Raw genomic sequence first — 23,850 nt, forward strand, 5'->3', positions numbered from 1 at the left:
GTGTGCGTGTGTGTGTGTGCGTGCGTGCGTGCGTGCGTGTGTGATGGCTTGTTGGTGTGCACACTGAAAGAGAGCATGCATGCCTGTTTGTGTGAGAAAGCGCGCATGTGTGTGCGTGTGTGTGTGTGTGTGTGTGTGTGTGTTCGACTGTGAGCGAGCGAGTGAGTGAGCGAGGGGAGAGAGAGAAAGGAGGGGGCGAGCGCGCTCACCATTAAGTGGAGGTGGGAGGGCTTCCAATGCCAGCACTGAAATGAAGAGCAAGTAGAAATCCACTCCATGATGCCAATCAGTGTTGAGTGAGGCATGTCAGACCGGCTTTGATGAGCCGACGACCCTGTAATGGTTCCGCTGATGAATGCGACGGGGGGGGGCAGTTGTATAAATAGCCACAGTGACAGTGAAATGGATAGGGTTCTGCAGCCAGACCTTGCTGTTCCGGGCTGGGGGGTCGGGGTCCCGACCCCACTGCTCTGGGATCGTCTAGTGTGGTCTGTCTGTTAGACCGGGTGTGTGACGCCGACCTGGAGTCAACTCTAAGCGGTCTAAATTCAAGTCACTTCACACGATGGCCGTGAGAACCAGGTGATGCTGAGATGACGATTGCGACAAATGAATTTCTCCTACGGGGGGGGATTGATAAAGTTGTATCGTATCGTATAAGAATTGAGGTTCCTTTTTTATTTTTTTACATCTTTTTGAAAATCGCAGACGCAAAACGTTCTGCTGGATATTCTGCGCTTCGACACACAGAGACAGACAGAAACATCTCCGTTGGGGGGGGGGAAGAGGGAAGCTGTGGGAGGGAACGCCTGGAGACCAAAGAATCCAGACTTAATGGAGAGGAATGGCTGCAATAACACCAACGGCAATATCTCCGCTCACACACAGCTGACGTGTTCCGGCTCATCCGAGCAATCACGCGGCCGCCTCGCGTCACGGCCGTACTTTACACTAATGACTCAACGCGTCGACTCATTTACAGTCCCGCTCTCACCTGGGAAATAATGGCTATCGGCGGTCCATCTTTCCAACGCTCACCTCGTTTCGCCCTCTCTCTGTGTGTGCGCGTGTGTTTCTATGGACTGTGTGTGTGTGTGTGTGTGTGTGTGTGTGTGTGTGTGTGTGTGTGTGTGTGTGTGTTTCAACAGCCTATCAAACTGGCCCGCCGGCCTCTGACTCAGGCCTGTGGATTCGCTCTCAAGGTTACAGAGAGCAGGTGGCTGTTTAGTTTGTTGAGTTTCCTACGGGGCATTCACAGATGACTGAGCCTCTCTCTCTCTCTCTCTATCTCTCTCTCTCTCTCTCCATCCCTCTCTCAATCTGTGCCCACCTGAAGGTAACATTTGTTGCCTGAATGCTGTGCGGTGACCATGCTGACACAACTCTTCAGCGCTGCCGGGTCAGACCGTGGAACGATCTCCCTGCCAATCTTGTACTCACTTGTTCAGAGTTCACCTAGACTCTATATACCCCCCTTAACCCCCCCCCTCACACCCACACCCTTCTTACACACTTATTGTATGTTGTACCTCCTGCCACTTAAAAATACTACTTAGTATTGTGTAGCATCTTATCCCAGCTACCTCTGTTGTATACGGGGGAACGGGCTAACCTAGCGATGATTAGTGCTCGGCACTTGGTTCTGTGACCATCCTCACTGTACCGACAGCGATGTACTGTTGTTTCTCTTTCTTCTGACAAACGTACTTATTGTAAGTCGCTCTGGATGAAAGCGTCTGCCAAACGCCCCTCAATGTAAATGTAGAGTGTGATGATGATCAGCCTCTGAGGGTGAAGACTGCGTGTTCCTCTGGTTCCACGGAACGCCGACGTGCAGCGCAGAGGAACCGTGGGAGAGGAGGAGGAGGTGGACATGAATAATTTACCAGAGTGGAAGACTGCGAGGCCGGAAATAGTTGGGAGAGCACAGCACAACACCAGACAGAAACTTCCTTTTTTACAATGTCTCAGCGACTGTAAAACTGGAGCATTTTGTTCGTAGGAATCTTCTGAATAACGTTCTCGGCGCTTACGTTTGAAATTATTAACGCTTTTGTTTGGATGTTAGTAAAGGGATTCGCAATCAATGATTGCATCTGCTCCTCTTAATTTTTTTTTTTTTTTAATATAAAGTCTTAGCCTATACATTAGAATGAACTGTTTGGTGGCGCTCACATGCTAGCCTATACTTAGCGTCAGAATCCACAGTTCAGTGGTGCTATTGTTAGCCTGTACCTTAGCATCAGAAGGCACAGTTCAGTGGTGCTATTGTTAGCCTGTACCTTAGCATCAGAAGGCACTGTTCAGTGGTGCTATTGTTAGCCTGTACCTTAGCATCAGAAGGCACTGTTCAGTGGTGCTATTGTTAGCCTGTACCTTAGCATCAGAAGGCACTGTTCAGTGGTGCTATTGTTAGCCTGTACCTTAGCATCAGAAGGCACAGTTCAGTGGTGCTATTGTTAGCCTGTACCTTAGCATCAGAAGGCACTGTTCAGTGGTGCTATTGTTAGCCTGTACCTTAGCATCAGAAGGCACGGTTCAGTGGTGCTATTGTTAGCCTGTACCTTAGCATCAGAAGGCACTGTTCAGTGGTGCTATTGTTAGCCTGTACCTTAGCATCAGAAGGCACTGTTCAGTGGTGCTATTGTTAGCCTGTACCTTAGCATCAGAAGGCACGGTTCAGTGGTGCTATTGTTAGCCTGTACCTTAGCATCAGAAGGCACGGTTCAGTGGTGCTATTGTTAGCCTGTACCTTAGCATCAGAAGGCACGGTTCAGTGGTGCTATTGTTAGCCTGTACCTTAGCATCAGAAGGCACGGTTCAGTGGTGCTATTGTTAGCCTGTACCTTAGCATCAGAAGGCACTGTTCAGTGGTGCTATTGTTAGCCTGTACCTTAGCATCAGAAGGCACGGTTCAGTGGTGCTAGAGTGTTTTAGCCTATACTTCGCATCAGAATGAATGAACCGTTTAGTGGAGCTCAGGAGACGCCAGCAGCAAAGTAGAGTAAAAGTGGGTCACGTCCCGGGCAGGAGGGGCAAGTCAAGAGGAGCCGGGCAGCGGGGCGGACCCTGAGGAGCCGAGGAGGAGCAGAGGAGGTCAGACGTGGTCAAAAACAAAACAAGGAGAAGTCAACAAGGTCTGGAGTCCTTACTTGTGTCCTTTGCGACCAAGGACTTTCATTTAAGTTTAATTCGGCCTAAAACACTTTGACATAATAGATTAAGTAATAATAATTTATATGGGTGATGTTCAACGCACTCCGCTCCTATTTTTCCGATGTGTAATATTTCCACTGTAGCGTTATTTGCGGCATTTCCCTGGCTGGGATGTGGGGCTTCCCTCCATCTGCTCCAGTAAGATGTTCATAAGATACTCAGAAGAGACTCTCACTGCCCACGAACAACATGTAGAAAAGGCTTTAAGTATTAATTGGGAAAGCCAGTGAGATATTTGGCAGTATGCTATGATACACGTCCGCTGGATTAGAGCGCTGGTGACTGAGAGTCGGACTGGTAGTGCTCACTTTAGCTGAACCAGTGGTGGATTCTGGAACACCAGTGGCAGGTTTTTTGGGGGTTATTTCGCGCCATGGAAATATTGCAAAGTCAATAATCTTCATTTTACTTTGATGCCAGCAAGTCAATACCTCAGATTGTGAGGCAGCAGAGCCAAATTAGCTGGGGAAATGATAATGATAAATGAGGCCTCTTGAGGTGACAACGCAGTTCTTACAAAAGACGTTTACAAAGATTAAAAATGACATGAGGACAATGTAAAAAAAATGAAATATTCATCTTTAATGACTCAGGCTATATTTGTACATGACAGTAGACTATCCGGAATGCCAGTTCAAATTGGCATAAGAATCACTTTCAACAAGGTAGGAAAAAAACAAACCATATATGTAAAGTGTGGTCAGTTATAGGTCAAACTTGATTTAAAGTTAAATAAGTAAATATACAGTTCAGCATCTTGTACAATTAAATAAAACATAACTTCAACATAAAGAGCACCATTTCAAGAATGAGGATATTTAAATTAACAATTGGCCTTTTCATATAAACAGTACAGTACAGGCCCATGGTCGCCACGGGAACGAATGGATGAACAGAGGTTGCTAAGTGGAGAGGCACACAAAAATTGCGTGCGTCGTGGAATGCTCTGGGGATAGTCTTCCACACCACGTAACAGTGAATAACTTTATGAAACCCCCTGGAATATTCTATTTCAGCGTTTTTTTGCACCGAGTTATCGCGGGGCCAAACCAAGTTATAATTCGTCATCATTATTGTATTTGTGCGTGTGTGTGTGTGGGGGTGACGGAACAAGTTATATCAATTCACCGATTCTGGAAATGATGAGCGCCAGCCCCCTTCATGCACGTTATATTCCCCAACAGAGCTGTCCTGGAATTCTGTATTCCCACTTGTGGGAACCGTTTGAAAGAACACGGTGTACGCGGCAGCCTTTCCCTTTACGCATCGCTGACCCCGATTCACCGCGACATGCACTCACTTCACGTTGAGTTACACAGGAGGTGCACGCATGTACCGGACACACGTGTGCACACGGTGAGCTGCAGGACGTACACCACAGCAGGGTACTGAAGAGAGCCGGTTGAAGCGGAGGTTTGGGAGCTAGAACGTTCCGAGCTAGAGTCGCAGAAACAGCAGGATGGGGGGATGGGGGGATGGTGGGGTGGGGGGGGGGGGAGCGAATGAAAAGTTAAAGGGGTGGTGTTATGCCACCAGGTGTGAGTGTGATTGGCCGTTACAAGCCGTTTGAAAATCGGCCTCTTCCTTGTGTTTTGAGTGATATCACTAGTGGGCGTGTCCACCTCGCTGTGTGACGAATAGATCAGCAACAATCGCCACAGTCCACTGGGCAGGCTGGTGGACTGATCTATCCAGCGTACATCATAGGTGAACACGCCCACTCGTGGCGTCACTACAACACAGGAAAAGACCGGTTTTCAAACGGCTTGTAACGCCTAATGACACTCGCCCACCCGGTGGCGTGAGTGACGTCACCCACTTCAGCCGCGTCGCAAAGACGAGCCGACCCCAAACGGATGCAGCTGCCGATCACACAAGTAACCTCAAGGCTACGATGGGTATGAGTTTACGATAATCCATCCCGGTTGGCTAAACATTACAACACTGTGATTCACACGAATCAGGTCCCAGCCCTTCTGTCAATCGGGGGAGAATCTTTTCAGGGGACTCAAGAAAGACGCCAAGCGACGGCCGCAATGGTGGCCGTCTCATACAAAAATGAGGGTCAAGTGTTCTTAATACAAATGTATAGAATTAAATAAAAAAATCTGCAATATATCACATTGTTATTCAAGAGTCGAGCACAAAAGCTGCCAATACACACGATTACAAGAAAAAAGGGGACACTGGTGCCTCATTGGTTTGTACTGCCATACATTGTACAGGAAGTAAAACACTGGGAAACATTTCATTCAATTCAGAGTCATGTCTACCAACATGGTGAATGCATTTCTCTTAATTCTATTTTCATTTCAGTACTACCGGATTATTATTCCAAGGCGATTAAATAGGGGCGGATTTCATATCCTCAAATTGTACGTGATTATCAATCGGTCTACTCTCCTTACAACTAACATGATCATACTTTACTTATATTGCTATCCAGAAGCCGTTGGTGGGTTTAAAGGTTAAGTCGTGTTTGAAAGAGGCCCAGGTATCACAGCTGAACCATGTCCGACCCACTAATATTACAGGTAACGTTTTCCATAGAAAACCTGGAAAAAACCGGAAGGTGTAACAACTAAACCAGCGCCAAAACGATGTAAACCATGTATCTGTATAACATCCCTTCTTCAAATCGAAAAGAATCAGTAATTTTCGTAACAATCCCATAAAAAAAACAAGAAACCGTTCAGCATCAACCGCTACCACGATGTGATCTGTACCGCAAAGACGTTCAAATCTCTCCCATGTGCAGCGGCCAGGTGGAGCTCCTGAGCTCCGTGGGTGGGCGGGTGGTCCTAGTCTGAGTACTGCAGGTCCAGGTCCACAGTGCCATCCGTGACCACGAGCCTCACCCTCTTGGGCTTGTTGGAGCCCATGGAGTGAGACGACGCAGAGGGTCCGTAGTGGGACGAGTGGGACTGGGACGAGTGGGACGAGTGGGAGGTGGACGGGTGGTCTCCGGGATGGCACTGCGGATGCGGGTCCTTCTTGTAAGCGTCCTCATGGCTTTTGAACCCTGAAAAGCCCCCGGGGGGGAAGGGGGCGGCGCTGGAGAGCTGCGGCCCGCAGGGCTCCAGCACCAAGCGGCCCTGGGCCCCGGAGGGCTCCATGAGGCAGTGATAGGTGTAGTTCGTGGGACCCAGGCCGGAGCACGTCAGACTCTCGGCCCCGTCCCGGAGGCCCAGCGTCAGGGAGTGGTCTCCGCTGAAGTTGAGTACGTACGGGGGTCCGTGACACGCCTGGGGGAAAGGGGCGGAGCAGGACGACTGGGACGACTGAGTCTTGTTGGCCGATGCTGGTGTGCCGGGCAGTGCGCTGTGGGGTACTTGGTGCGTGTTGTGCTGAAACAGAGACGGCGTGCCGGGGGGGCCGAGGGTGAAGTCGAAGGTGTCGTGCTGAGCGTATGACTGCTGGTGCTTGTCCGGGGCCAGGGTTCGCGTCCTGTCCCCCATGAGGTGTTTGCCCTGCGTTGGCCCGTAACTCTCAGGCACTTTGCTGGGGAAGAAGAACGGTCTCGGTAGTGACGCAAAGTTGGCGTGTACAAAATTGTTTTCAACACCCGGGGGCTTGTCGGACAACGTTCTGCTCTTGGTGAAGGACTGGGTGAAGACGGGGTTGCCTTGGTGGCTGTGGGAGTGCGTTGTCACAGGGTGATTAGAGTTGTAATGATGTGCCATACCCTTGTCGGATGTAAACCCTTGGCTCGCAAAGTTTCCTTTGCCGTAGTCCAGACCAGCGCCGGCTTTGTCACTATGCTGGCTCTTCTCTCGGTCACCGAACCGTTTGAACATTGCAGACGGGCTGCCGGCCGCCACGTTGTCTTTGAAAGGTGCGCTGCACAGATTGGGGGTCTGTTTGCCTCCTTGATACTTCAGAACCCTGTGAATGACAGAAGAGTTCTTGTCCGGCAGATTGAACAGATTGTCTGCGGGAGTTGGATTCTTTACATTGAAGAGTTGGGAAGAGAAGAATTTGTTTGCCGTTTGCTGGGGGTGGACGGACTTAGCGGAGCAACTTTGGGGCGCAGCGTTATGCTGATTCCCGGGGAAGATTTTGGGTTTGTTGGGAATGTTCACACGATGAAACGGACCCATGTTCCGGAGGTGAGACTGGGTCTTTGGCTGCCCGGTGCTTGCGATGGTTTTGAAGTTGGCACTGGCCTGACTGGAGGGGTGGGCAGGGTTTATCTGAGACTGCGACGCAGTGCCAAACCCTTCGCCAAACAGCGGAGGTTTGCCTCCCAGGGTCATGGGATGAACTTTGGGCTCCTCTTTAGACATGGCCCTGGCCCCTGGGTTTTTGTTCAAAAAGCGGTCCATGGCTGCTGCTTCAGTGCTGCTCAGAGACGGGAAACTGAAGTTTGAGGTGAACGGCATTCTGTCCCTGGGGTTGTCCTTCACCGTGTAATCCAGGGGAACACAGTCGCCCTTGGAAGAACCGAGGTTTGGCAAAAACGGAAGTTCTTCACTGCTGAAATTGTTGCCCGGACTGGGAGGGCCGAGGTACGGCGTTTCCGGGTTCCACGCGTCCGTGGGGCTGTGGGACAGGGGGCTGCTGAAGGGGTCCGTGGGCGGGTCGAGGGGACAGAGGTCGGACGGCGAGGCGGGCAGACACTCCTGCGTCTGATAGTAACCTTCGAAGTTGAGACACTGGAAGTCCAGAAGGTCATCGTCACAGCAGTTGAGGAAGCCCGGGTCGGCGGTGAACATGCTGTCCTGAGACGAGAAGGGCGGCGAGTGGGACAAGGGCTGGATCACCGAGGCAGACGCACTGGGGATGGCCGCTTTCTCCAAGGCCTGAGATTCGCACAGGCCTTCGGAGAGCCGGGACAGACTGTTGTCGATCTGCTGGAGGGAATGACTAAGACAAGAGGTGGTGGTGGTGGTGGGCGGTTCCGTGGCAGCGCTCTGGCGCGTTCGCTCCACTCGGTGCCGCGGCCTCCTGCCTACACTGCTCATCTCCGCCACCGACCTCTCCGTTGTTCTATCCGGAGACGACGCCATCCCCCGAGCGGCCGCGCTGTCGTTGAACGGCGAGTACAGAGACAGCGGCGACAGGGACAAGGAGAAGTGTGGGCATTCCTCTTTGAGCTTGACGGCGCTGCTCACTTTGCCTTCCGTTTTGCTTACTTTCCCCAGCCCTTTGTTGCTCTCCATACAATCCAGCCTGTGTTGTCTTTCCAGCTTGGGCTTAGTCTCCGTCACAGTCCCATCGTGGCTATCCACTTCCCAGATATCGTCGTCCCGTCGTCGTAGCTTGATCCTCGGCAACAGGTTGCCTTCCACTTTTAGTTTTGGTTTGAGCTCGCTGTCGAAGCGGCAGCTGCTCTTTAGAAAAGGGTCTTCCATTTTGGTTTTTTGGCTGACGACGAGCGGGGTCTCTGCGGGGGCATTCCTGGTGATTTGACTCTTTTCTAATTGCGGCTGATCCTTACAGACCTGAGCGCCGAGGTCGTCCTTGCTTTCCACTGAAGCCTTTTTAGGATCCAAGACTTGGCTCAGATCAGAACTCAAACTTGCAGAAAAAACATTGGCTTGACTTTTGACCAACCTCTGAGCCCTCCTCTTTAGATGATGTAAGTTATCCTTTGACCTGATGCTGGCTTTGACGTGGGCCTGGGCAGCCTCCATCTCCATGTTTAAGACCGACACTGAATCCATTATCGCTTTAAAGGGGTCACATGTTGGAGACGTCTCCCTTTTCATTTGCTCTAAGTTCCACCTCTCCTGTTTTAATTTCTCCATTTCCCAAACCCTCCCCCGCTTTCTTTTAAAACGGATTTTGAACTGCTCCGTTTCTTTGTCCATGTCGGTCGATACGGACGAAATGGCTGCAGCCTCAGTTCCAGTGTTAGTATTTTGGCTCTGTTCGAGTTTCGGTTTACTTAACGCCACGGGCTCATCTTGTTTGCCCTCTGTGGGCTTCTCACCGTGGTCCAGCCCGTCTCCCTCCTTCTTCTCTGCCTCCACCATCTTAGTCATGTTCCTCAACATTCGGGTTTGCCGAAACTCCAGCGCCTTGTAGCGAATTCCTTTGACGAAAAAATTCTGTTTGGCCGCCCATCCCGTCGTCAACTTCTGAGCTTCCCCCTTCCTTTGCCTCACCTTACTCTCTCTGGTCGCGGCTCCGCCCCCCACCGTGCAGTCAGGCGAGTCCAGCGCCTTCTCTGTGGGGGTGTGGAGCTCGGGCACCTCTTTAGAGACCTGGTCCGAGGGGGGGGGGGAACTCGGGGTCGGCTCCGAGTCCAAGTCCACGGAATTCCGAAACATACGTTTCTTCAGAGGAATGTTGGACTGGGTCTGTGAACTGCTGTCTGGGTGAACTGTGGGCGTGGCTTTGGGCGGAGTAGGGGGCTCCGGTTGTGGGGGTGGTGGTGGGTCTGAACTATTTGTCAACTCACTTTTTTTTTTCCTCAACAACCTCTGTACACTGTCCTGACTCACTGCTGGCTTGTTTTTCGCAGCGTCCCCTACACTGGGGGGCTTCTCTGCTTTCTCTTGGTTTTCTGGAGCATTTGGAGCTAATTGCTGAGGCCTGGTTCTTCGATTTCTTAACTGCCTCTTTGGCACCGGAGGAGAATCCCTGTCCCCCTGTATGGGGCATGGCTCGTCATCAAGTATCTCAATTACATCGCCTTGCCCTTCATTATGAATTAAGGTAGGAATCTCATTTCTCACCTTAACTGCCTCAGATTTCTTCTCTCGCTCACCGCTCACGTTTTTTAAGATATCAGTAAGCAGAACCTTTGCCTGTTTAATGCCAATATCCCGTTTCTCCCCACTAGCCGACACCTTAATTACATCTTCAACAACTCTGCTACTCGTTAGCCCGTCGCTCTGATCCCTGGCCTCGGGTGTGTCACCAGAACTGTTTGCGTTGGGGTTTGCTATGAGTTTGTTATTCTCCTGCCCTACGCTTGCCTCAGTGCAGGACTCGGCTCCCTCGCCCTCGTTCTGTATCGATTTACCGTTAGCTGGTGCAACAGTTATTTTCGGAGCAACCGCGGTCTCCACAAGCTCTTCAGAGAGCTCTTTTCCCACCACGTCCTCGTGCACCTGACCCTCCTCTGTCCCTGAGGCTATCTGCACTTCGACGCCTTTCTCCGCGGCCCTTTCCGCTGCGCACGGCGGGCTGCTGACAGGCTCCGCCGCCCGCCTGCTTCTGAGGTTAACGCTGTCACTGGGCTTGAAAAACATCTCTTTCACCACTCTCTTACTGTCAGCGGCGGCGGAGACCTCTGAACCCAACGCCGCCGTCTGCTTGGGATCTCGTTTCTGCACTGACGATAGAGCATCGGCCTTCGCCGCCGCCGCCGTCGTCGTCGTCTGACTGGCTGGTCTAATGCGGAGGATTCTGTCGGACGGTGGTGTTCGGACTTTCACCTTCTCGGGCGAACCTTTGCCCCCCTCCTCAACGTCTTTCTCTATACGCTGGGGTAGCTTCACCCGTGTTAGGTTCACTGTGACATACCTCTTCAGGGTGGGGCCCCGACCGACTACATTATTCACTAATTTGTCTGCGAGGCTCTGAAGCAGTCCCATGACTTGCCCTGTAGGCTGGTTGGTCTGGATTGTCTTGTTAGCAGCCGACGATGCAGACCTGATGGCCTTCTGTTTAGTGTGCTGTGTGACCGGCATCGGAGGCATGTCTTCCTTCACTGCAGTGCAGGCGTCACGGGTGGTCTGGGAACCAGCGCAGGTGCCCTTGCTGTTGTCATTGGTGGTGGGCATGCTTTGGTTCTGCGTAACGTTGTCAGTTTTATTTGTTTGTTTGTGGACGTTTGTTTTGTTTTTCTTGTCCACGTCTTTGGGAGGACACGCCGCCGCCGCCGCCCCCTGGTCCTTTGAGGTCCCCGACCCCGTCGGCACTCTGCACGAGTTCTGAGTCATGCCCCTGGTTCTGGTGGTCATCTTTGGGTGAACCACTGGTGTGTCCACCACCGTTAAAGGACTCACACTCACTCCTGTAACTGTTGACCCGTTATCCCGGGAGGAGACAGAGGAGTCCAGAGTAAATGGCTTCAAGTTGACCTCCCCGAGTGTTCTGACGCTCACATTGCAGTGAGCCTTTCCGTTCCTGGCCTTTGTGTCGTTAACTGGGGGTGGTTTAGCGCGATTGACCTTTGGCTTGAGTTCTTCCAAGCTCAGCAGCAAGGCCCTCTCTTTGCTTCTGGGGTCTTTACAGTGCAACAGAAAATCCACAGTGTGGCGCTGTACTCGCACACTGAGCTCCTTGAGTTTAATCTGCAACGGGAGTGGGAGTGAGCGGCCCTGTTTGGCGGAGGAGGGAGGGAAAGGCTTCTTCTCCGATCTCCTGTGCTTTGCTTTTCGCCACTTCTTCGTCTGAGTAAGTTTTTTGCTGATCAAGGCATTCCTCCTCATCTGTTGGGTGAAGGAATTCCTCGAGGGGATGGCTAAGAGAAAGAGAGAAGGAAGAAACGGATTAGGTAAAGGAAAGTCTGAATTTACATCTCAATAGCACATTGTTGCTAATTAATTGTCTAATGAGCATACATAAGTGCAAAATAACTTGATTAATTCGGGGTGACTAAAGCAATAATTTTGGACAAAAAAGGTTTTGAAACCTGCTGATAATAGACATTGCATATACGTCGTTCTTCCCAAAATGCTACACAGCCACTGACTCATGCACAGTCTGGGCCCTGTTTGAACACTGAGCTAACATCCAAAGCCCTCTGAATCCTTTTGAGGCCCTGCCTGATATAGTGGAGTACAAGAAACACTAGCCAAACGAGACACACTCAAATTTGAACCCAGCTTGGATAGACATTTGAAAATCATAAACATAGAAAAAAAAAATGTATATAACGATTACATATCATCGTCCGTTTACACTATTTGGGTTCATGTTGGCAGCCACTGTTGAACTTTGAAAGTACTCAAAATGCATTCTGGAATACTAATTATGGTCCTTCCTCACAGAGCCAGCATCTGCATTCGCTCCATTGATGGAGCCATCTGGAGGGCAGGAACCTCACTACCCCCTATTGGCCCATTGGGACACCCTTCAATATGACCGAGCGTTCAAAACACATTAGTGCGGAGGTGTGGGGAGCCGGGAGCCAATGTGTAGTCGGGGCTTTAACACCTACTTGGAAAACATCCGATTTGCACCAGGTAAGATACAAGTTTTACAGTTGTACAATGTATTGTATGTAAATCGATCCCAAAATACATTTTGTGTGCGACAACTTCCATTAGATGTACTGGAACGTAAACTCTTCCTACCATCTGACAAATTAACACTATACTCCATCAGATGCCACCTCACTAGGGAGACGTTTAAAAACAGTGGGGGGGTTAAGCACAATGACGCACACTGAACGAGGACGCCAGAGGTCAAGGGTCAGCCAAAAGTTCCAACATCCTCTTCACACAACAAAACACAGGGACATTTTTCCGAGTTCCCCCGCCAACGGATCCCTTCGGTGTGCTTGGACATGAATGAACGGCCGTCCAACTCATTTTCCCACAGAGCGGCCAGCACTCCTCCCACCGTCTCTCTGTCTTCTACCGCATGCTGCTCCTCCCCATTCACAGGCAGGTCAGGTCTCTCCCTGTGCCCCAGTTACCATCAGACCTGCTGCTCACAGACGAAATCTGGACCCTCTTTATGGCTTTCACTAGGCTGCTAAGAATCTAATAAATAGAAATATATATATATAAACCATTTACACTCGACAACAAAATGACCAGGTTTGAAAAGGTACAACTTGATCTTTACACTTTAATGTTTAATACAGGTCTATCTGATAACATCCATGAAAAAAAACGTTATAATCTCTTAGGTAACATCTTCCCTAGCATCAGACAGGAGGACCATGAGTGATGACTGAATGGTGACTAATACACACACTGCACTACATAGATTGATTGCCGATACAGAATAATTTTCCATGAGATCATACTACAGACATACATCTATTCTCCTCCTTTCAGTCTGGGAATGCAATTTGCATCACATTCCTTCTACAGTCATGTGTTGAATGAATTATTAGGAAGTCAGATGAAAGATTGTTATCCTGGTATATAGTGCTGCATTGACAACTCTTACATCACTGCCTTTGAAGAGGGTTCCATGAACACGTCTGGGGTGGAGCTTAACAACGCACGGTGCATGCATGTCATTAACAGGCTCTGGCCCCAACCAATCAGGGAAGAGATGCCCCGATTGGTCAGAAAATAGCTGGGAGTGGTCTAATATCATTTCTATATTCCCACAGAGCACTTCCCCCACTAATACCTGACGGGCGTCTACGGCAATTCCAACAAATGAACACCGAAATGAAAGCGCTTCCACATCACCGACAGCACTGTCTAGCTTAGTGCGCTTCTCATTTCCGACGGCTTGATTAATAAAACCTGACGTGCCTTCCTAATCATCAATACATTTTGACTCACATGGAAACACTCTGCCTAAACACCTTTCACTGAACCCTAACAGGCCTCATTAGCGCTCTCCCTCATCAGCCTCGTCTCAGCCTCGCGCTAACCTTGTTGTGACACAAGAGCAGCAACAACAACAGTTGTCGCCGGTGTTACCTGAGTGCGCGCCCAGGGAGGCCGGCCTCGCGGGACAGCCCCTCTTCTGCACCAGCCGGCGCTCTCTGAGCCGGTACGCCTGGCTCCCGCTCTCCTTTGTCTCCTCGCAGTCGGGCAGCTTCCCTCGCAGCTTGAAGTGGCCCTCTCCTTTCCTGCAAGCGGGTAGCGGGAGACGACCGGCGTTATTAGAGTGAGGCACCCGGGGGCTGGGCTCAGGCGACGGGTACGTGAGCGCCGCGGACGTGGGGCAACGGCGACGGGGGCGGAGGGCGGTGTGGCTCGACTACGCACCTCTCGCAGGTGCAGCATTCACACATCTCGTTGCCCTCGCCGAAGAAGCTGGCGCCGTAGAAGCACGTGATCTCGTCCTCGGGCGCGATTGGCCGGATCACCTCCACACACGCCCCGTTCTTCTCACCCGGGACGAACTGGGGCGGGGCCACCACAGGGGAGAGGCGGGGCCACAGGGGAGGGGGCGGGGCAGGAGGACAGAGCAGCGTGAAACAAAGGGACAGGTGTACTCGTCGTTTTTGATGAAATGGCAAGGAATGTATTTAATGTTGGTTCCCGTCTTTATAAAAATGGGGATTTAGTGTGAAAAGGTGTGGTGACACACACCCGGTGTGGCAAGTGATGGATATGTGATTAGGGAGGCAGCAATGGAACACACGATATTTTAGGATGTTTTGATTGATTTATATATTTTCAACAGAGCAGAGGAAAAGTGTGATTACATCTGGTTTTAGCCCGACCTTTCAACAGAACAGATGTCGTGCTACTCAGCCTTACCTTGCAGTTTGGTCTGCAGTCTATATCCAGAGACACATAAAAAGGGAGAGAAAAAGAGTCATCAATAAAAAAAATATATAACGCTAAAATTATATAAGTAATATTAGTATATATTGAAATACTATAAAAACTACAATCACCAAAATAACACTATTCAAAAGACATGTTGTGTTAAGGGGTGAGCCTTTATTCCTTGTTGTTAAGGGTGAGCCCATCTGGACTGCAATTCAACAAAACTGAATGATAATAAATGTGCGTTTTCATCATTCCCATTTCCCCAAACACAACCTTCATCGTTCATCATTCCCATTTCCCCAACACAACGTTAATCATTCATCATTCCTATTTCCCCAACACAACGTTTCATCATTCCTCATTTCCTCCGGACACATTTTGTGGCTTCAATGTGGAAAAAAACCCACAACCACTGAAGAGGAAACGACCCTCTCCTAACTCCGCCGCCGCCACCGCCGCCGCCACCACCGCCCCTAAGGCACGGCGGGGCCCCGGGGGGGCCGTCTGGCTCACCGTGGTTAATAAAGGCGGCAGGGCCAAGCCACAGCTGGGCGCAGCGTTTGCGGGTGGAGTACATGACGCTGAAGTCGTTGACGCCGGCCCGGAGGACCGCGTTGTTGGCGGGGCTCAGCTCGGCGATGCATCCCAGGAGGACCTCCACACGCTCCCCCATGAACCTGCAGGCAGAGCAGAGCACAGCCCGGGGTCAGGTGGGTGGGTGGGTGGGTGGGTGGGTGGGTGGGTGGGTGGGTAGGGTTGCACACAGGCACAGAGGAGCAGGGCGTGTGAGGTTGTGTTTTTGTTATCTTTTATAAATATGGCGATGGTAGTGGGTGAGTGTGTGACTAACACTCTCTCTGTGTGTGTGTGTGTGTGTGTGTGTGTGTGTGTGTGTGTGTGTGTGTGTGTGTGTGTGTGTGTGTGTGTGTGTGTGTGTCCTTTCACCTTGAAAAGCGCCATCTGAATTCAATCAATTTTATATTATTTATTTATTTTCTTTGTTGGATATTGCAGAGAAAGATAAACCAGTTCATAAATATAGAAACAATTGTATCCTCTTTACCATGTCTGAATATTTGGCATTTGTAAACAAAGGGTTTGATAACCTTAACCCTATGATAATCAGGGGTCGACATTAATACTGATTAATTCATTTAAAAATAAAAGCATTAAACTTTAGTATAAGATAAAGATACTTTATTGATCCCTGTGGCGGGATTAACACACAAAAACACCCACCTAACACATTTCTAAGAATTAAAACAATGGATAATCATGACTGAATAATTACATTTGCATGAAATGATGATATTACTATGGTGATTCAGGCTGGCTTTACGCGACAAGCGTTTTCGGGGCTTAAAAACACAAAAAAATGAACCCACCCTCCAGAGTGGAAATCTAAATAAAAATGCTCCACCGTTGCGTTTCCGTCTAAAGGGTTAACAACGCAAAAGTGTGCTCTGAGCTGCTCACGCTGGCTCTCGTCCCGTACGCGTTTACGTCACATCCATGTGCAGTACAGGCAAACCACAACAAACATGTCGGATTTCACACACTTTTGCGTCACCGTATGCACGCAGATTTCCACCCAAAGCCGCTCGTCTAAAAGCGGAATGAAAAGTGGGAACGCAACGCCACTTTCGCGGTTCGTGTTCAGATCGTTGTCGTGTAAAGCCAGCCTCAGTCACTTGCCGAACCATATGAAAGCAGACAGATTGCACTTGTTGGTTTTCACACATGGAATGGCCTACCTCATTCTATGTTGAATCAAGTGTACAGCAACGTCTGCTATGAACAGTTTGTCAGGTGAAGTTCTAAAAAAAGAAAATCTCTCGACCCTATTCCACTCTAGGATCACCTGAGGGTGCACTTATTCAAACCGTACAACTGAATAGTGCTCCGACTTGTTCAGAGTTCACCTAGACTCTGCATAGCCTCCCCCCTTACCCCTCTTATGCACGTCCTTGCACTTAAAAATAGTACTAAGCATTGTGTAACGTCATATCCTAGCTATCTCTGTTGTGTCCGGGGAATGGGTTAATCTAGTGACTGTTCTAGTGAGTTCTTGGTTCTATGAACATCCTTACTGTACCCGACAGTGATATATTGTTGTTTCTCTTTCTCGTGACAAATGTACTGATTGTAAATCGTTTTGGATAAAAGCGTCTGCTAGATGGCCTCCGTGTAAATGACTATAGCCTGTCCACCGGCACACCTGGTGTCCACACTCCCTCGTCTTTGATTAGACCAGTGACCCCGGCAGCAGACCAGTGCCTCAGCAGGTCCTTACCAGTGTCGCGTGGAGGTGATCCGCGCCCCGTTGGTCTCGGAGGAGTACCGGTCGCACGACTCGATGCGGACGCCGCTGTCCGACAGGAAGGCACTGAGGTAGCGGTACACCTGCGGAGAGCAAGAGGTCACACTTTAGACGCTTGCGGACCGATCTCAGTACGTACCGGGCATGGGCAATATGGCTGAAAGACATATGACGATATAACGCGATCATATTGATCGATATTGATAACTATTGATAATTTGAATGACCTAAAAAGACTAGGAATTACCATGCTGGATTTAAATACTTCTGTTTAACACTAAATATGACCTTCCACTGTCCTTGATAAATTGATAAATACTCCAATGCTGATACAACAATGAAAAACACTCAAATATTGTAAATAAGTATGGAACCGTGTTTGTGAAACAAACCAAACTGCTAGGTTCCGTGGTCCAGTCTCTTATCGATACATAGTGAACATGTTTTATATTGATATTGATCACAAGTCTATCACGATACGATAATTTATTATTTCATTGCCCAGGCCTAGTGCGTACACCGCTTTCTTTGACGGTGCAGGTTTGAAAGGCAGAACATTTGTGAATAACACGGACGTCGAGATGTTAACAACTGCTAACTGGCGGGGAAGCCAGAGAGACGAAGACAGAATTGGCTATTTGATAGTTCAACAGTATGAAGGGATGAATCAATAGCACTTTATTACTACGATGAAACTAACAGTGAAACCCATTAACATTTCTCGTCCAGAATCAGTATTTACTTTCATGATCGCTGTGGAGTATTGGGTTCACTGGCACTTTAAAGTTTTGTTTTTGTTTTCATCTTGCTCGCATGTGAACTCAAACAGAGTAATAGATGCTATATTGCGTCACTGTTACAATAACAAGGGAGCAATGCAGAGGAAAAAAAAAAACAACGGTGTAAAATCATGTGTTATTGCACGTCTCTTTTCGAGACATTGAAGCACCCCGGTCAAGAGGCATTTCATCGCCATGACGAAGAGATGCCAACAGCGAGAGTGTGTGCGAACGCCACAGTGTAGTGTGGAGGGCCGTCTGGATAGTGTTCTATGTGGAGGGCTGCGTCTGAGAGAGGTAGGTATCACAAAGGTGTTTGGTGAATTTTACACACACACAACATCGCTCATGCTCAACGACACGTACTAGTTAAAAATAAAATGAAAATAATTAAATAATAATGTTGACAAAGTATGGGCCGTAACCATGGGGATATCGCCATGTCCTGAAACTCTCAGCATGAAGGTATTATTTTTTTTCTCCCCCTATGTTATTGAATGTGAATCTGAAACAGCGAGTTCACTTAGTGTCTGATAATTGCCATTCATTACTGAACACTATGAACTTAGAACATTAGTTTCCCGTCATCCAAAAACCAGTACAGACAATTATTTTCATCATAGATTATCTTCATCTACCACGTTTTTCAACCTTTTTTATTTCATAAATAAGGACACACACAGCCCTGGTATCCACGCCGTCATCAGAGGCTCTCCAAGCACTATGGCTGGAGATCTTCTAAATTTTTGCTTGCACTTAAAAAAAATAGTTTTTAGCATTGTGTAGAATCTTATCCTGGTTATCTTTGTTGTGTACGGGGAAGCCTAGCGATTGTTAGTGCTTGGCACTTGGTTCTATCAACATCCTTACTGTACCGACAGCGATATACTGATGTTTCTCTATCTTCTGACCAATGTACTTTTTGTAAGTTGCTTTGGATAAAAGCGTCATCCAAGTCCCCAGAATGTAAACAATGCAAAACGCAACATTGCATCCCCTCGCATGCCTCTTCCGGCTCTACAGCCAGCGGATAATTCAGAAGAGCTGAAGAGTCTCACGTGTTGTCTCAGGAGCTCCTGGCGGTGGGAACCCAGCTCGCTGAAGTAGGCCCCCGCCTGCTCCCCCTCCGTCAGGGCCTCGAAGGTGGCCTGGAAGTCGTGCAGCCGCTGGAAGCGGAGCAGCGTCTCCCGCAGGTTCCCCCAGCGACGGACCTCCGGTACCGGGCTGCGGAGGGGGAGCAGAGGGGTGCAGGACCAGGGTTAGAAAACAAGACGGCATGGCGGCTCATTATCCAGCCTTCGGTTCCTTAAACAAAGACATTATGTACTTATTACTTTATGCTGGGATACATCATTCGAGGTAATGCGTTGGTGATGCACAAAAACAAAATCTTTGTGTCGTCCTGTGCAGCGAATCAGACACACTGAAAGATGTCCGGATGTACTGTGCAGCAATACGTTTCTAAATGATAACAAAGGGAGACAACATCCTGCTTTTACGACCCCGCATTGTTGAGGAGTACCAGACTGTAACCGCATGCATGCATGCATTTGCAAACGCTCGTCGAATTACTTGTCAAAAAGTGATGCATGATTTCCTGAGCAGCTCTGCTGCCCACTCACCATGAAATAAACACGGTATTGTGTTACTCACTCATCCCTCCTACAGGTAAAGAAACAAACTCTATTATACAGACTATTTAAGGTTTGGGATTGGACATAATGTTTGTGGGAATGCAGACTGAGGAGGAAGAGAGCTCCGTACTGAAGGAACGCGCGGGTCAGGGGGGGTCATCTCCTCCTCTGCTAGAAGTGGAACACAACCTTGGCCCATTTATCTCAAACCCAGCATCCCTCGTTCTCGATATTCGTCGTCACTACGGTGTATTCTTAGATGGCAAGTCAAAAGGGTTTGGAAAGCATCATGTGTGATCTTTGTCGCAGAGTCAGACACGTCACACGTCACATCAGTCAGGGATAGGATTGATAGGTTGTATTGATTATGGTAATAGCATTTACCAGACCACCTCTGAAACCCATCTTCATCCTTTGACTGTCGTTGACAATATTATTTGTCGAGTTCTCCTGAGGTGTCCTTACTTCACGCCTCGTCGTTTCATGTACGATTCACTTAACCGGCGCCACTTCACTCCAGGAGACTACTTCATTGGTTGCTCTTTGTTTTCAAATGCATTTACTTTCACTATCCTTTATACTTAAAACAGCTTTTTGTGCCATTAAGATCGTCATATTCACTTAGACGCACTCGACAACCTTTTGTTATTGTCCCTAGAATCTTTAAAGAAATTGGTGGACTTGCTTTCAAGTTGAAAAGCACCATCAGACTGGAATCATCGATTACTCATTTTCATAACTTCCAAGAGTTATTTGCTTGTTCACTTTAAATCGACTTGTTCTTCTTGTTTGTATAAACATTGTCACTTTCAGTTTATAAGCACACTCAAATGACATTTTTAAATAAGAAACAGGAGACACTCGACACTAGTTGGATACCAATCTGACAACAGTTCAAGCAAGATTCATGACAGGCGCTTGGATCACACACACACACACACACACACACACACACACACACACACACACACACACACAGTGTTGTATAGTGAGTGGAGTCAAGGCGCATACGCGTACACATACACACACTTCCAGGTGTCAAGGCTCAGTGTTTCCACGATAAGATAACAGTTTAAATGCTTCCATGGTATTTTCGATTGGTTTGGTATGTCGGTGACAGGACATATAAATGATAAGCAAGGGTCTAAACAATATAAAGCCACCATCAACATCATCATCATTATCATTATCAAAGACACAATGTTCATTCCTAGTAGTTGAGAAATTTGAACGCTTGTAACACAGATAACGCTGAGGTCAAGCCTTTGAGTGCTGGACCCAGGGTCATAGAGCAAGTGAGTATTGAAGTGGAAAAGTGAAAAACACTCCTCACACCTGGCAATCAAATGCAAGACAGCTTTGAATTACAATGCAATTCAGAATCACTTAAACCGGATGTGGTTTATTGAGACGCAAACACAGTTCAGGGATCTCTGGGTTGATAAAGCTCAATAAAGGACAGGGTGTTATCTCTTTGTTTTAATTTAGAAACGTATTGCTGCACAGCAACAGCAACAACATCCGGTCATCATTCAATGTGTCTGATATGATTCGCTGGACAGGACGACACGATAAATCTGTTTTGTATTTTCTGCATCCCCAACGCAATACCTTGCATGATCCCAGCATGAAGTAACACGTGATATAAAAACAAAAGCGGGCATTACCTGATATTCATCTTGTGCGTGCTGAACCCCAACAGGGGGTCCAGCACCAGACTGGTGGCCAGGTCATCTGTCTCACACAGCTCCTTCACACTCATTCTAGTGCACCCGTCCATCTCCTCCCACCATCCGCATGCTGGGGGAGAGGGAAACGGGGGGGGGGGTCAAACAACGGAGGGCATTACACGCAACCATAGCACGCAACACCCATACCCTCCCCAGAGAGGGCGAGCCCGCCCAGCAAGGACGGCACGCAGATCGGAGAAACGCAGATCTGTTCCCGCTGCTATCTTGACACACACGCACACACAGAAACAGGCGCGCACACACACCCACACACACACACACACGTGAGTGTCATAACCAGCTACAAGCTGACGAGGACGGGTTGGCTCAGTCCCGCAAAACATGTCAGTGATCTCCAGACTCCCGCGGTCTGCGGACGTTGTGCTGCTGAGGCTGCAGAGCAGAGCAGAGCAGACCTTTCAAATGCATGACCCCGAGCCTCGGACCGGGCGGGGGTCAACCGTGCATTCAAACAATGTCAGCAGAACGTAACACCTCGGCGGGGTTACGAGGTAAACAAACACGCACATATCCAGAAGCAGGAGGGTCGCAGCTCGACTCCCAGGGGGGACGCGGCTAACGCTAGCCGTCATCAAGTGGGAAGCTAGGCTAGGTGAATCTGGCTCCGTTGCTTTGTGTGTGTGTGTGTGTGTGTGTGTGTGTGTGTTGCTGCAGTTTAAATATGAAACGCTGTGGCAACACACACGTCGGGGACGTAGTAGGTTTCACGAGGCTCACCTGGGAGTGTGTTGTAGCCCGCAAAACTATCGTCGGACCGGGCTGTGGGTTGCAGCGGGTTTGCAGCGGACGCCGTTAGCTAGCACAACACGTAGCCTAGCCCCAGCGTAGCCCCGTCGCTGTGTTAAGCTAACCCAGTCCTGGCCCGATCCCCGCAGTCTGTCGCCCGCGAAGTGGTTTCCCCGCAACGTGACTCGCACACGGGACGGTTTTAAAAAAACGTCCGGTCAGAGTTCACGGTTGGGAGTAAACGCTTGTCGTGTTGTGTAGCTGGGTGGCTAGCTCGATTGCTTTGCTAAAAATAGGTCCAGTGCCAAAAGTTGATGAGTGGAGTCCACCGCGTAACCGAACTACAGCTGACGACGACGCCCCTGTGTGATGCGATTGGTCGAGGGGGAGGTCACTCCGGCGGAATGCGGCGCAGTGCGCGGCTTCAGGCGATGTGATTGGTGCAGGCCGGGGCTTGTGGGCGGAGCCGGCCTGTGTTTGTGGGGCTCTAGGTGAGATCTTAAAAATGGGTTCCACTTGAAATAATTGCATTCAGTCACTACCTTATGAGATCGGTCCTGATCCAGTCAATAACCAGTAGGAGACCCAAACAATCACTAACAATCGAACACACACTCCCTCCCTCTGATTGCTGTACATTTTGAAAACAGGAGGCCTGTTATTGCTTTATACAATACTCATCAATACCATTTGGAGCTTGGACAACAATAGTTTAACTCTGTAATGCTGCTAAACCCGTATTGTTAAGTGTGACAATAAATGGACTTCACTAAAACTTTACTTGAAAATACATGTATATTGAATGAAAACAAACAAGGAATAAGGCTAGCAAACTATGTATCAAAGGGCACATTCAGTGGAATACATTTGGTGCAAACATTAGACATTACTGCAGCAATAATGTAATTAAGGGAAATGTAATACAATAAAATGTATGTTATGAAGTAAATTAGAAAGTACCTAAGGGATACCATCAGGGTAAACAAATACCAGGTGGTGTCATGAATGTCATTCTGGAATCATTTGTGGTAAGCTTATCAGGTGCCACGTAGACAAATTTGTGTGTGCAGAACTAGTGACCGGGTTGCAAGGAAACTGTTTTGCATTTGTTTGCTCACATGGTGGACAGAGGCAGGAATATTCAACCAGTCCACTGAGAAAATACAGAAGCAGTATGAGCCACACCACCTCTGCCAAAGAATGATCCTCCCTCCATTGGTTTCCACCAGTAGCCTTGTCCCCTCACCTCCAAGAGTGCCCCCTCACCTCTGCAGCGTTTAACCTCTACCCTTTTTATTCTGCTCTCCAGCCTTGTTTCTTCTGCCCATGTCTTCACTCTTACCCAGACAGACATGTTTTGGTAGGATTGCCCTCGTTAAGTCCCTGCTGAGAAGAGGCGTTTTCTGGAAGTACCCAAAGTAACTAATTGCCACTTGGGAGACTTCGGCTGCATCAGAGACTACTGAAGACTAAGATTAATGTCTGCCCCACATGCCACCAAAAAAAGGCCTTTCGATTTTCTTCCAAGATCCTTGCACGCACACACCCTTGCGGTCCCGCCCACGTTGGCTCTCAGATGATTGACCTCTGCACTCGTCCAATGGAAGATGCTCCTCCCGCTGTTTTAGAATGAGGTTTGCCAGAGATTGCACAGTAGTATCTTCTGCCACAAAGAGACTGCCTGATCTTTGTTTTTTGTTTGGGTGAAGACATTTGCTCTCGATGCCCTTAGTGGGGCAATCTAAAATGATTAAGAAGTTCCTTGCTTCTTCTATTTCCGTTGTCTCCGTTACCCCGCAACTCATTGCTGCAATTAGCTAATTTATGTATGTTGTCCCTAGATAATGTGGGTGGTAGCTTACTGTGCTCCGCAGTCTTGCGATATGTTGCTGCATTAGAGTCCAACCTCTTTCTGGAAATTGCCATTGTTTTGTGTCTTTTGTACAAAGTGTCACTTTATCAACTTGAAGCAAGGTCTCCGTGTTCAAGACATTGGATGACAGCCGCGAAGTGATGAACAGCTTCTCTTCAACGCCTCTGCTCGACCTCCGG

The 23,850-nt window shown here is 48.8% G+C and overlaps 1 protein-coding gene across 1 annotated transcript; it reads right to left on the bottom strand.

Moving 5' to 3' along the window:
- Nucleotides 1-3,778: 3,778 nt before the first annotated feature.
- On the bottom strand, nucleotides 3,779-22,081 carry kmt5c (lysine methyltransferase 5C). The gene is made up of 9 exons (XM_084488399.1): nucleotides 21,790-22,081; nucleotides 20,989-21,121; nucleotides 18,746-18,911; nucleotides 16,882-16,991; nucleotides 15,102-15,265; nucleotides 14,574-14,593; nucleotides 14,076-14,212; nucleotides 13,785-13,936; nucleotides 3,779-11,635 (listed from the first exon to the last, which is right to left on the bottom strand). The coding sequence occupies exons 2-9, from the start codon at nucleotides 21,099-21,101 to the stop codon at nucleotides 6,018-6,020; spliced, it is 6,480 nt and encodes a 2,159-aa protein (XP_084344525.1). The 5' UTR covers nucleotides 21,102-21,121; nucleotides 21,790-22,081; the 3' UTR covers nucleotides 3,779-6,017.
- Nucleotides 22,082-23,850: the final 1,769 nt, after the last annotated feature.

This window comes from Micromesistius poutassou (assembly GCF_964030765.1).
Source record: "Micromesistius poutassou genome assembly, chromosome: 1".
NCBI lineage: Eukaryota > Metazoa > Chordata > Actinopteri > Gadiformes > Gadidae > Micromesistius > Micromesistius poutassou.